General features: G+C 52.2%; 1 protein-coding gene across 2 annotated transcripts in view; it reads right to left on the bottom strand.

Annotated features, from left to right (window-relative positions):
• The window catches only part of Dscaml1 (DS cell adhesion molecule like 1), a 305,196-nt gene that overhangs the window by 38,251 nt on the left and 253,860 nt on the right, over positions 1–13,085 (bottom strand). For both annotated transcript variants that reach the window (XM_015489664.2, XM_048795821.1), the window contains 3 exons: positions 6,866–7,065; positions 6,271–6,367; positions 5,321–5,449 (listed from right to left, as the gene is read on the bottom strand). In XM_015489664.2, coding sequence (XP_015345150.2) covers positions 5,321–5,449; positions 6,271–6,367; positions 6,866–7,065 — 426 coding nt within the window. The remainder of the gene's footprint in view (positions 1–5,320; positions 5,450–6,270; positions 6,368–6,865; positions 7,066–13,085) is intronic.

Raw genomic sequence — 13,085 nt, 5'->3', positions numbered from 1 at the left:
GAGAGAGAGAGAGAGAGAGAGAGAGAGAGAGAGAATTTTTTAAATATTATTTTTCAGTTTTCGGCGGACACAACATCTTTATTTTATTTTTATGTGGTGCTGAGGATCGAACCCAATGCCCTGCGCATGCCAGGTGAGTGCGTTACCGCTTGAGCCACATCCCCAGCCCTAGACAGATATTTTTAAAAAGAAGTTTTTGAACGCTGATAAAACAGGAGAGTAATATCCGCCCCCACCACCAATTCTGGTTAACCGAGGTCTTGATGCTTTTTGAAACACGGCTCTCAGCTGCACAGGCTTGACATCTGTGAAGGGCACAGGCCCAGCTCCCATCTGTAGTTTTGCATTTAATTCTTTGGTTGCATGAGCCAAAGGAACAAAATGGCAGGCTGCTGATGCTCGAAAACAAATTATTTTCTTCTTGTCTTTTAAAAACACCCCAGCCACCCAGAGAGTCACTCTGTGGCTGACAGGTTAAGCCAGAATTGCAAATATGCAGTCTCCTACCTGCTGCGGGCACCTCTTTGGTTCGGGATGATACGGACTAGCAATGTGGAGGCAGGTGCTCATTTCTCTCTGTGGCATCCTGGGAGCTGGTGCCAGCTCACAAATCACATTTGATTTGCCCGTGTTTAGAGGAGTGCGAGAGTGATCAGAAGTCAGTGCATTCATTTTTGATGAGTGAGGGCGGAGGGAGGAGACTCATGGGGGCTGAGGAGAAGAGGCAGTAACATTTACCAGGCAGCAGAGGGATGGGGGATGGACAATTTAAATGTTCGCCGTTTACACCTCACACCCTCCTATGACGTCAATGCTGTATCTCCAAGGGGCATAGGTGACCTCTGCGTCACCAAACCCCACTTCCCATTTGGCCTCTCAGCTGTCACTTGTGTGTCTCCCTTTATCTTGAAACAGTCTTCCCTTGGTTTCCTAATAAAGCTCTCTGATTTTTTACTTATCCTGGGTCGGTTTTTCTCTGTCCCTTGGCAGCTGCGCCTCCTCTGTCATGGCTGGTGAGGGTTCTTCCAGGTTCCATCCTCACCTCTTCCCTAGTGTCCATCACATTTCCCACACATGCTTCTATAGCTCCCTGGCCACTGTCCATCCCTGGCTTCTCCTTTGAACTCCAGCCTCTTATAGCCCACTATTTAACTTGACCCCTTAGGGGCTTCAAAGGCACCTCAAACTCAACATGTCCAGGACATAGCTCTTGACCATATATCTGGTCAGCCCATCTCTTTCCTGGCTTGGGATGGTGCCACGTTATGTCCTGCGTGCCAGAGGGCGGTGTTATTCTTGACTCTTCCCTCTCTCTTCCTTGCTATCATGCCGAATGACCTTTGAGACCCATGTAACTCTCGAACATACTCTATCCAACTCATCCCTCTTGAGATGTGGCCAAGTCACATCCTCCCTCATGTGGATCAGGGAAATGGCCTCCTTGCCAGCCTCCCAGCATCCACTCTATGCCCCCTTCCCGTCCATCTGTTTTGGACAACTGCAGCCATTATTCATTCTGCAAACATGGCGGAGCTCCACTCCCGGGGCAAGCACTCCACCCTGGTGCTGAGAGAAGTCCTCTCAAAACCCAAGCTGACAATGCCCGCCCCTCGCATGAAACCCTTCAGTCCTTTCCCCTTGCTGTTAGGATGAAGCAACATTCTGTGACATTTTGGAAGCTCTGCAGCAAGTGGCTCAGGTGCCCCTTCCCACCTCATCACTCTTCATCTCTGAACTTTACAGAATTTAAAGCCCTCTTTGTTCACAGTATCCTCTTCCTAGGACTCCTCACTGTTCCTGTGACCACAGCCCAAGGACAAGCTAAGCTCCCTGAAGGCAGGAACTGGGTCTAAAATGTTGGTCCTATCCTTGCAAGTGCTGGGCACTTTACATGTTGTTGGTTTAAATCAGTTACTTTTTTTGTCCTTTACTTTAATATATATATATATATATATATATATATATATGTTGTAGATGNACAATACCTTTATTTTGTTTATTTATTTTTATGTGGTCCTGAGGATAGAACCCAGTGCTTCACATATGTGAGGCACGCGCTCTACTGCTGAGCCACAACCCCAGCCCCTTGTCCTTTATTTTGAACGTGGAGTTCCTCTGCATGTTGTAGTCACACTGGACACCCCTTGCCTTTTGCCTCACTCACTGCCAATCACAGGGAGGTGGGGGGAGCTGAGGAGCGGCTCCTTTTCTCCTCTCCTGCTTTTACCAGTAGTTTGTAGGTGGAATTGCCCTTGTAGGCCCAAATCTTCTTTGATGTTGGCAGAAAACAACTCTCTCCCCACAACCCTTCCAGGCTATGCATCGGAGTCAAATCTGGAGGGCTCTTGCTGATTTTCCTTACTTGATCACTGCCATCTCCCTGACTCTGAAGAGCTGAACTGGGGGCCCTATCTTCTTCTCTTTCCTCTCCAGCTCTCTCAGGGTACTGAGCTGGCTCTGGTGAATATCGTCTCTTTTAATATTCCCTTTCATATGAGCCTGGCTTTCCCAAATTAACATATTTCATTAAGGGTTCTCTCTCTCTTTCTTCATCAAAGGGTTTATGATGCAAAATATTCTTCTTAAAAACTAAGGATGTGGCTGGGGAGATGTCAGCGCCTTCTGCTCTGTGGGCTGCTTGCTGAGAGGGGACCCGGAGCCTGGATTTTCAGGAAACACATTCGCTGTAGAGGGGGAGCATCTTGGAAGAAAGCCACATCTGGAGCATTTAGCTGCCTGAGCTGAGGAAACAAATCCATTCTGCATCTCTGATTTTCTCCTTGCACCATGGTTCTGAGCCCCCTGTGGCAATCTCTCTGCAGCCCAGAGACAGGTTCCCTGGGTCACAACAGCAGCTCATAGCATCCCAGCACCGGCCACACTCCAGTTCCTACACAATGACATGCCACACCAAGCTGGCTCCCGGAACCAGGGCCAGAAGAGCCCCCAAGCCAGCCTTCTGGGTTTGGAGGGCCATCCTCAGACAACACACCCCTGCTCCTTGCTTGGCAAATAGGGGCAAAATGTAGTGTCTGCATTTTAAATCTGCACAGCGCCATCTGATAGATTTGTGTGGACGGTGCTATTTATCATTCAGCATTCATGTATTATTACTCTGCTGCCTGGGGCCTGCAGAAGTCAGCATGAGTGGGATGGCTTAGAAAGGGCAGACTTGGTAATTTCCCTTGGAAAATTAGCACAATGAGCAACGTAGCAGAAAACCCAGCAAAAGCACGGGGAGGGCAGAGAGGGGGGTCAGGATCCAGGATGGGTGTGGTCGGGGGGCAGGAGGCAGAGTGGGAGGGGGATGGAGGCACACAACCAGAACACAGGGAAGGTTCCGATGGGCCAGGTTCCGTGCCAGCCATTTCTACATAGGACATCACTCTCATCCTCACAACCATCGTGCCAATGAAGTGTCCCTGTCTCTGTTTTATAAATAAAGAGATGCCTGAAGATGTTGAGCACTTGCTGGAGGTCACACAGCTCACTTGGTCAAGCCAAGGCTTTGGTTCTGGAGATGAGTCTCCTTCCACAGGTGCAGGGAGTCGCAGACGCGCCACACACCCGCACCCGCACCTCCTCCTTCCTTTGAGTCATCCTTCTGTTCCCTTGGATACCTTCTGCAGGTTTCACGTAATATGGTTGTGGTGTGTTTGGCTTGATGGAATAGTGCTGTGTAATGGTTCTGAAAGTGTGTGCGTGTGTGTGCGCAGTGTGTGTTCTCCCTCCAACTTCATCATGTGCTCCAAGGGCAATATTCTTTCTCCTATTTCTTTTCCTTTCCCTGCCACATGTCTGGTGCATGATTCTGCAAAAAAAAAAAATATATTGGCACTCGGTACATGTGGCTGACTGGCAGACATATATTTCAGTCTGCAAGTCCCACAGGACTCTAAATTGCCGCATGAGGTATTTGAATTAGAAGGGAGAGAAGAACTTACATTTATTAAAGGCTCACTCTTTCTCTTTAATTCCCAAGCAGCCTCGTGAGGAGACATTCTGCTCCCACTCTGCAGATGGGGAAGCTGAGCCGTGCCTGTGGCCTCTGCCTGCATCCAATGGCAATACGCTGCAGTTCTCATGGCCCCCTGCTCCTAAATGCCAGGATGTGACAGACGCCCATCTGGGTGGGCTGTTCTGGAGCAGACTGGGCTCCAAGGTAGAGGAAAAGACTAGCCGCCTTTGCAGGGCTTGGTATCCTGTGAGTTTTTCCTTTAATGGTGCAAAGCCATTGTGGGAGGGGGAGTGTGCCACTGAGCTTTCCACACCCCCTCCCTGCCTGTCCCTCCTGCCACTCCTTGCTCTGGGGTGGGCGATGGCAGTTCCTCTTCCTTGGGGGAACCAGAGGGAGAGACATGTGAGAATAGGTCTTGCCCGGCTGCCTCTCCTCTGTATTTCTCCCCAGATGTGTGATGTTCTCAGTGCACCCTGCTGAGCAGAGCCCCAGGAAAGTTTCCCACATATTAAGGGGTCAGTGGAGGGGGAGTGGGCAGCAGGGCAGCATGGGGGAGGAGCAGAGGGGGAGGGGTTGAGCTCAAAGCTAAGAACCAATAGATGAGTGGGAGTTGGCAGGCGGGTTGGGGGGGGACAAGGGAGGATGGGCTCTACAGACTCTTCCTGTGTTCCCTTTTAAAATTATTTTGAGAAGTTAACATGGACTAGTTGTTTTGAGTTCAAAAATGTATACAAAGATCCAGAATGAGAAGGGCTTTTTTCTCCTACCTTGAAGCCACACAGGTGCCCTCTGAGGCACTGCCTTGCCTTTCCTGCCTCCCGACAGTGGGACCCACCATGGTTTCTCCAGATGCGGAATGACTGCCCCCCTGTACCCCATAGAGCCAGCTGGGCCTGAGAGAGGGTTCTAGAAGAGTTCTGGGAGCAGGAAACTTAGATCCAAGCATTTCCAGAGACTTATAGATCCCCATGACCCGTTCTTAGGAAGGACCTGCTTTCTGACCTCCAATCACCCTCATCACCCAAAACCAGGAGTACCCAGGTGACCTGGCAAACCTTACGCCCCAAAGACACAGCCCACAGCCTTGGCCTGGTACTTTTAAATTGTTTTAAATTAGCTCATCCTTGAGAGTGTTTCCCTGGAGACAACTTCCCCATCGCCTGGGGGTTCTGTGGTCTGTGCCTGGGGTTTCTAGACTGATAAGTGTCCCTCCCTTCAGAGACCACAGGTACTTGTGCCCTGGACGGTGCTGGTGTATCTGCCTTAGGTGGCCACTTGCCAGGGGCTGTCCCACCAGAGGGGTAGAGGCAGGGTGTGTAACATGGGGCCATGGTAGGCTATGCTCCCTGACTGGGCACCTACCTGATTTGTTCTTGTATTCAATGTCAAAGCCTGTAATGATGCTGTTCCCATCGAATCGCTGGGTCCATCGCAGGTTCATGCTCCGGGCCTTCACCTCCCGGATCTCCAGCTCAGGGGGGTCAGGGGGCTCTGGAGTGCAGCAGGGAAGGGACAGAAGTGAGGATGGCAGCAGGAGCTTGGCCTCCAGATTCCGCCTGGGTGTGATGTCATTAGTGGTCTAACCAGGGACCCTGGAGCTGGGGGAGGCCAGCAGCTGGGCTCAGAGGCTGAGAAGCCAGGTTTGGTCTCCTGCCTTGAGGCCTCTTTGCCTTGGCCTGGGAAAGGGCAGACCCTTTTTCAGGGATTCCTCAGAGCTGAGGGCTGCTGCCCTCATCCCCCACCCCATGCAGAGCTCCCAACTTTTCTAACTTGAATTTTCCTTCCTGCACTTCCTCTAGGGGCATGTTCCCAGGAACCAGGTCCCCAACCCCTCCTGGAACCAGGAACCCATCGATTCTGTAGGGGCTGCAGCCCTTGCAAATAAGTGGGTGCTTCTGAGGTGCTTGCAAAGGTCCTATCTCCCTACTTTGGGCTGGAGGGGTGGGGCAGGAAGCTTTCCCACAAAGGCCATTTCCTGTCATCCCCCACCATGGTGCTGGAGATGCTCCCTGCTTTTCTATTTTCCTTGGTACTGGGGATTGAACCCAGGGGGCTTAACCACTGAGCCACATCCCCGGCCCTTTCTATATTTTATTCAGAGATAAAGTCTCGCTGAGTTGCTTAAGGCCTTACTAAGTAGCTGAGCCTGGCTTTTGAACTCACAATCCTCCTGCCTCAGCCTTCTGAGCTGCTGGGATTATAGGAGTGCACCACCATGGCTGGCTGCTCCCTGCTCTCTGAGGTGGACTTGGCTGCAAGTTGCAGGCCCCTAGGGAGCAGACATGTGTCAGGAAGGTGGGCAGGGAAAGCACCTTGCACGGTGAGCTGGATCAAGCCCCTGTCCTCCCCGTACGAGTTGATGGCGTGGCAACTGAAGAACACAGAGTCCCCACGGTCAGCTGGCTTGAGCTGGGAGATGGCCCGCAGGGGCAGGAGAGGGAGGAAATGGGGAGAGCCTTTTAGAGTCCAGCAACTGAAGGGGGCCACTCCAGGGGTATCAGCAAAGGATATCTTGTTCTGGGAGGGGGACCCACAAGGGGCTCTGTCAAGGGCTTCTCTTCCCAGAATGTTCCAAGATAGGGAGTGTGGAGGGGTCCATGCAGGGAGGAAAAGGTCAAGGGTCCTAGGAGAGGAAGGGGAGCCCAGCGGTTCCAGAAAGGAGGGCTGAAGAACCCACATAGCTGATGGCTGAGGGATTGTTAGAAAGGGATGTGGTGAGATCCGAGGTAGAGATTCCTGGGTGGGACTAGAAATAGGCGGGAACGGCTAGGTACATTTTGGTGTAGGGAAGGGCACCCAGACTCCCCATTTACCTCCTCTGGATACAGATTTGACATGGTGGGCTCCCCACTTTCAGAGAGTCAGGGTCCTTGGGGCCTGGGGCTGGGGCTGGGGCTGGGCGCTCACCTTCAACGTGGAGACAACCTCATCGCCATTGTCCTTGGTGGCTATGGCATAGCGCATGACTCTGTCGGGGTCAATGACAGTGTCCCCTTTCTCCCAGCGGATGATGATTGGCCGCTCGCCACGCGCGGTGCAGTTCAGCTCCTTGGAGTGGCCCTTGATGGCGATGGTGGTGTTGGGGTGGGAGGTGATCATGGCTGGGACTGGGGAGGGAAAGAGGTGCATGGCACTATGAGGGTCTCAGGAGCAATCCCGGGGAGGTGCACGTATTGCAGAAGACCCGCCCACACTGCCCCATCCCCAGGCCCCTGGAGAAGGTCTGATAATGTGAGAGCCCTGTAGGGGAGCCTGTTTGCCTGTCCCTGGTCACTCTTGCTTCCATGTCTGGGATGCATAGCTCCCTCCTCACCAGGACTTCTTACATTCCCTGTACCCCTCTGGTGATGTCAGTTGACTTGGTTTCAAAATTATTTTACATGCACAACATACATAGAATTAAAAGGGAAACTGGTTATTACAGAAATATGGTTATATAAATATTAAAAACATTAAAAAGCAGACTTTGGATATTGTATATCATATATTCATGCTTCTCTATTACTCATGAAAAAAGATCTACCAGTAGGTCTTATAATTACTGTCTTATTTTACTGAGCTTTTGTGCTAGAGATGAGCACAAGTGATATTTTGAGATGTCTGCAACAAATGCGATCTGATGTGAAAATATCTGTGGATTTCTACTGGTGACAGTCACACATACTGTACTGCTGTGGGTTGTGGTTATGTTTGCAAGGCAGGAAATACTAAATTTCACTTAGAGGCTAGAGAATAGAAGATGTGCTCTCCCCACCCCCAACTCAAATTCGCCAGTCTCACCAAATCAAATTGTAGGCAGTCTCTGGACCAGGTCAAGACCCCTGCTCTGAACCTGGGGTCTCCATTTGTCTGTACAGCTAAAGCTTCTTTATTTCCATCCTGAGCTTTCCAACAAAATTCCACGGTAAGCCCTTGAACAGCACCACCGCAACCGACAACCCTCAGCGACACTAACAGGGTCTCAGCTTCACCCCACCCTGACCCATGTCCTGAGAAAGTCACCAAAAAACCAACCAGGCTGGTCATCCACTCCTCCCAAAGCCCTGACAGGACATTTGTCAACCACTGGTCCCTCCTCTGGGCCTGAGCACCTGGCCAGCCACAGGAGGAGGGGAGGGACAGGGGAGACAGGACAGGAGCACTCAGAGTCCTGTCCCCTTTCCTCTGTGCAACTCAACCAACATGCACTGAGCTCTTAGGCCATCACGAGACAACTTGCAGGCCTTGGGGATACATGTGACAATGAGTCAGGGTCCTTGCCTCCTGAAGGTAGACCCAATGCCTGGGGCAGCGTGCACATTGGAGGCATGTGATGAGCGCTCACCCAGCTCAGGAGAAATTCTCTTGACTGCGGGCATCTGGGAAGGCACTATCCATCTGTCTCACAAGCATACATGGAGACCTACTATGTGCCAGGGCCTGTGCTGGGTTTGGGAGTCACTGAACAGGAGGAGGATGGCCTTTGGTGGCAGGGAGTCACATTTCAGGGTGAGAACAGGCAACGAACCAGTGGCCGAGTCAGGAATGGCAGTTGGCCGAAGGGTACCATGCACACCTGGGGACCTGAGATGAGGAGGACAGAGGCCTGGCACTCCATCTCTAGGGCAGGCCCAGAAAGTGAGCAGTCTGATGCGACAGGGGGTGATCCTTGGGCTTCTCTTTTCCTCACCACCTTTCTGGGAAAACTTGCCGCTCAGAGTGCAGGTGCTCAGTAGCTCTTGTCCTGGGAGGGTGATCCAGAAACACGTCCTAGGCCGCCAAACCCAGACACCTCCCACCCCCACATTCAGCAGAGGAGCCCTCCTCACACGGGTTCTACAGAGCAGAGACCTGTCACCACAGCCCCGTCGCTGGTCTGCTTGTGCAGTGGAGCAAAAGGGGCTCTGTCTTCTCTCTGCTCAGAGCTGGTGCTCTGCCCCTATTTCCTGGCACCATGTCTTGGCTCTGTCTTGGTGGCTGCCCTTTTCTTCCCAGTATTCTCAGGATTTCTCTCTCCAGTTTTAAAGCCCTTCTCAGACAAAGTTCTTCCTAGCCGACTCTCCAGGGACATCTGATTTTTATGGACAAATAAGTCTTTGGAGAAAGGAAGGAAGCCACAGGACTGGAAGGATCTGACCTGCGACAGCAGCCAGGGGATAAGGGGGACATTTGGAACAGGTGCCGGGGGATGACCTTTCTGGCTCCCTGAAGTCATGCCATGCAGACAGCCACCCCCTCTGCTGTCTTGTCAAGCGGGATTGGATGTTGAGGCTGGCCTTGGCCCCAGGTCCCAGCATATTCCCTAGCCCCGGCTCATCAAATAATGAAGCAGATAAATTTTATAATGCACAGCATTACACTAAGATATACAATAAAACGCGAAAGACAAATAACGAGGTGCAAGTTATAATGAAGAAAAAGCCTGCAGTCAGAGACATCCGAGTATGAATTATTGACTAAGGTTTTACACTCTCAAGGATGTGCGGGGGAATATTTTTCCATCAAAGATTTGCATAATTCACTCGTATAAACCTGGGTGGAATATAGAGTGAGGTTTTACGTCAACAAGTCAGGCCTCGCATTGCAGATGCCTCCATTTTCACTGGAGGATGGAGATGCTGGGGCGTGGGGGGAGGCACAGGGCTGTTTCTGTTCTTCCTACAAGGAACGATCCAAGGCCTGGGATCTGACCCCTGCGTTGGTTAGGTCCTGAGGCTGTCCTGTTCTGGGGAGGAGAATCCTGTTCCTGGAATGACTGTGGAGCAGTGTGTGTGTGTGTGTGTGTGTGTGAGAGAGAGAGAGAGAGAGAGAGAGAGAGAGAGAGAGAGGAGGGTGGAGCGAGGGCCACACCTCAGCAGGGGTCAGCCTCTGAGAAAGGGCAGGGGAAGGAAGAATCTTTCCCTGCTGGAGGGCTTCACAGCTCTGCACCAGAGTGAGAAACTTGCCCCTCTGTTCTGCTTTCCGAGCTCAGCCTGCAGCAACCTCTAGGGCCTGTGTGGGAAGCATAAAGGTCCCTCTTGGTAGATGCAGCCTGGTGCCAGGAGACACAACTTGGCCAATGGAAACCAGATTTCAGATCCCACTCACCTGTAGGATGTGGATCTTTGAGCAGTGCACAACTTGTGTATTCACTCATGTTAGTACCAGTTCAGGGAACTTATCTTTCCTCTCAGGGTTGTTCAGAGACAGACATGTGGATAGAGAGAGACAGCAGGGTCCCGAGAGATCCTTTGTCCCTTAGTCCTGTAAACAACCCTACTTGGAGCCTGGGGCAGGCTCCCACCCTCTCTTTTCGAGCTGCCCAGGCAATCCTTACCGCCCTGTAGCTCCGGACTAGCTCAGGGGGGCAGGCTCTGCAGAAGAGCTGGAAGAGCTTGGGGCCAGCAGATCTGAAAGTTCCAGCTCTGTCGGCACCAACTATGTGGCCTCTGTCACATTTAAGTCCACCTCTGCACTCCACAAGTCCACCTCTGCACCTCACAAGTTCACCTCTGCACCCCACAAAGCAGTGGTGAGGATGAAACGAGTGTATACATGTAGAATGCCTGCCACGCGACCACGGGCAAGAAGCCTGGTTGCACAGCCACCCCCACAAGGCTCTCCTGCCTGCTCCTGTCCAGGGAAAGCATCAGATGTGTCTGTGGGCACCAAGCTCCTGGCTGAAGATGTCACTGGCTAGACTGTTTCACAGGGTCATTGCACCTGCACCAAGACCTGCTCTCCAGCCAAATGTGAGTTTGGGGCTCTGGAATCCTAGCTGCTCCGATTGCACTGCACGTGTTAAGACACCGGATTTTTAAAATGTGGGAAAAGAAAAAAAGAATGTAAACTGTCTCATTAATATCTTTTACATTGATTACATTTTAATATTTTAGAGAGATTGAGTTAATATTCTATTTCCATTAATCTTACCTTTTTTGTTTTTTACTGTTTTGAACATGGGACAATGGGAAGGTTTGAAATTCCCTGTATGGCTCTGCTGCATGGCACAGTATAGGTCATCCACACTGACCCACCCCTCCCTTTACAAATGGAGAAACTGAGCTTGCCCAGGAAAGCGATTTGCTCAAGGTCACTTTGCTAGCAAGCATCAGATTCTACTGTCATGTATAACTAAAAAGAACCAAAAAAAAAAAAAAAAAGGAACCAGGTGTGATGGTGTACACCCTCAAGTCCCAGCTACCTGGGAAGATCACTTGAGCTCAGGAATTTGAGGCCCAACTTGGGCAATGTAGTGAGACTCTGTCTTAAAAAAACCAATCCAACTCGACCCAACCCTAGTTGGGAGAGGGTGGTACTCCACACCCGTGGCCACACTACTAATGGTGGGCAGTAAGGCCAGGCGGTCAGACCTACCTCCCATTTGTAGGACTAACAGTTATAAGCTCAGGCTGCCCGTGAAATGTTCGGTCCTGTTCTAGACTCTCTCCTTGGTAGAAGACATTGACCACCTGGGTCTGGCCAGGAAGATGAACGGACTTCACATGGTTCTAGAATCTGGGAATGTGGTGACTGCAGGGACTGAGGGGGGTCATAGGCAAGGCAGAGGAGGGGGCCTCCTGTTAGGCCCAAGGAGGAATTTTCTAGTAGTTCCTGCTGTTTAGGGAAAGGACTGCCATATGGGGCAGCAGTTCTCTGTACCAGGGGTGGAAAACCAGGGAAGAGCTGGGGCCTGGATCCAAGCCCTTGTCTCTGGGTCCTGGGGGTGTCTGGGTCTCAGGGGAGAGGAATAATGGCCCTGGGGAAATGGCTGTTTAGGAAAGTGATCCCCATGATCAGGGCACCCATCTCCTAGCATATGGGGGTCTTCAGTCCCTTGTCCTGGACAAGCAACAGGGAACACTCCTCTGTTCTCCCTGCCCCACAGTCTTCCCACCAGCAAACTAGAACAGAGACCTCTCCACTGTGCCCCTCCCTCCTCCAAGCTCTGTGGTTCTCTCCTGTGCCCTTGACTGGGGGCCTCAGCCGTCCTGGCTGTTGCACAGCTGAGCCCAAGGCAACAGGTGCCGGCCCCCCTCTCCCTCTTCCCTGGCCTCGCCTCCTGCTCTGGGCCACGAGGACTCGCTGTTCCACTGAGCGGCAGTAATGAGCACCGTGGGTCTTCCCTGTATGGAGACTTTCTGGGTTGAAGGAAGACCCCCAAGGATTCCCTGGGAGGTGTTCATGTGCAGACACCCACTTGCACATGGAGGCGGTGCCCAGATCACAACCAATGAACAGTCTCCACTGCCATCCCCCTTACCATGAACCCACATGCAGCGTCCCACAAACGACCTTGCAGGTCGATATCCAGAGGTGATGAATATCCGTTCCTACACACGAAGGCAACGCCCTTGAGCACCCTTCCTCTACACGATCATGCGTGTGCACACACACCTGCACACTTTTATAGTCCCTGTGCTATGGAGCGTTGGCCGAGTGCTCGCAGTGCTCTAAGCACTGTATGTGGACGAACCCTGCTGAGGGAGGCCTGTGATTACTCCCCTGCTCCAAAGCCTGGGTCCTGGCATAGCTCTGTGGCCTGGCTGGTGTCCGTGATGCTCAGGATGGAGCGGGCAACAAGCCGGATGCCTTTGCCTCTTGGCTTATTTTCAAGGATTCCTCCCAACACCAACCATAAGGAATAAGTGTTATTATCCCCATTTTTCACACAAGTAAACCAAGGCTTCTGGCAGGGCAGGTGGTTCTTGGCCTGTAAGCTGTGGGCGCAGAGGCTGGAGGCCTGTTGCCAGCCATCTGTCTGCCCGCCTGCCCTGCACACGGTCTGGCGATGGGAAGCAGAATTTGGCTGTGGTCTCCCTGTGGCCCGGCAGCCTCAGCAGGTGACTCCTGGGGTGGATAGCAGGGACTGCAGCCTTGGGGCCCAGGTAGGGCAGCTGGGGGGTGGGAGGGGACTGTAAGCACAGGGCTGAGTCGTGCATGGAAAATGCTGATGACAGCCATGCGGCCAGCGCGCTGCTCCCACAGGACGCAGGAGGCTTTAACCAGGCCAACTTGGTTGTCTCCTGCAATGTGACTCAATTAACAACCAGGGAACATGAATTTCTCTGTACAAAGCTGGGTGTCGGGGAGGGGCACTTCCTGTGGCCTTGGGAGCTGGAGGGGCTGGGCACAGGAGCTGGTGAGCCTCCCCTTGGGCTGTCTCTTA

This window comes from Marmota marmota, unplaced genomic scaffold (assembly GCF_001458135.2).
Source record: "Marmota marmota marmota unplaced genomic scaffold, marMar, whole genome shotgun sequence".
NCBI lineage: Eukaryota > Metazoa > Chordata > Mammalia > Rodentia > Sciuridae > Marmota > Marmota marmota.
Note: the sequence above shows the minus strand (reverse complement) of the source record. Positions and strands in the feature narration are given on the sequence as shown.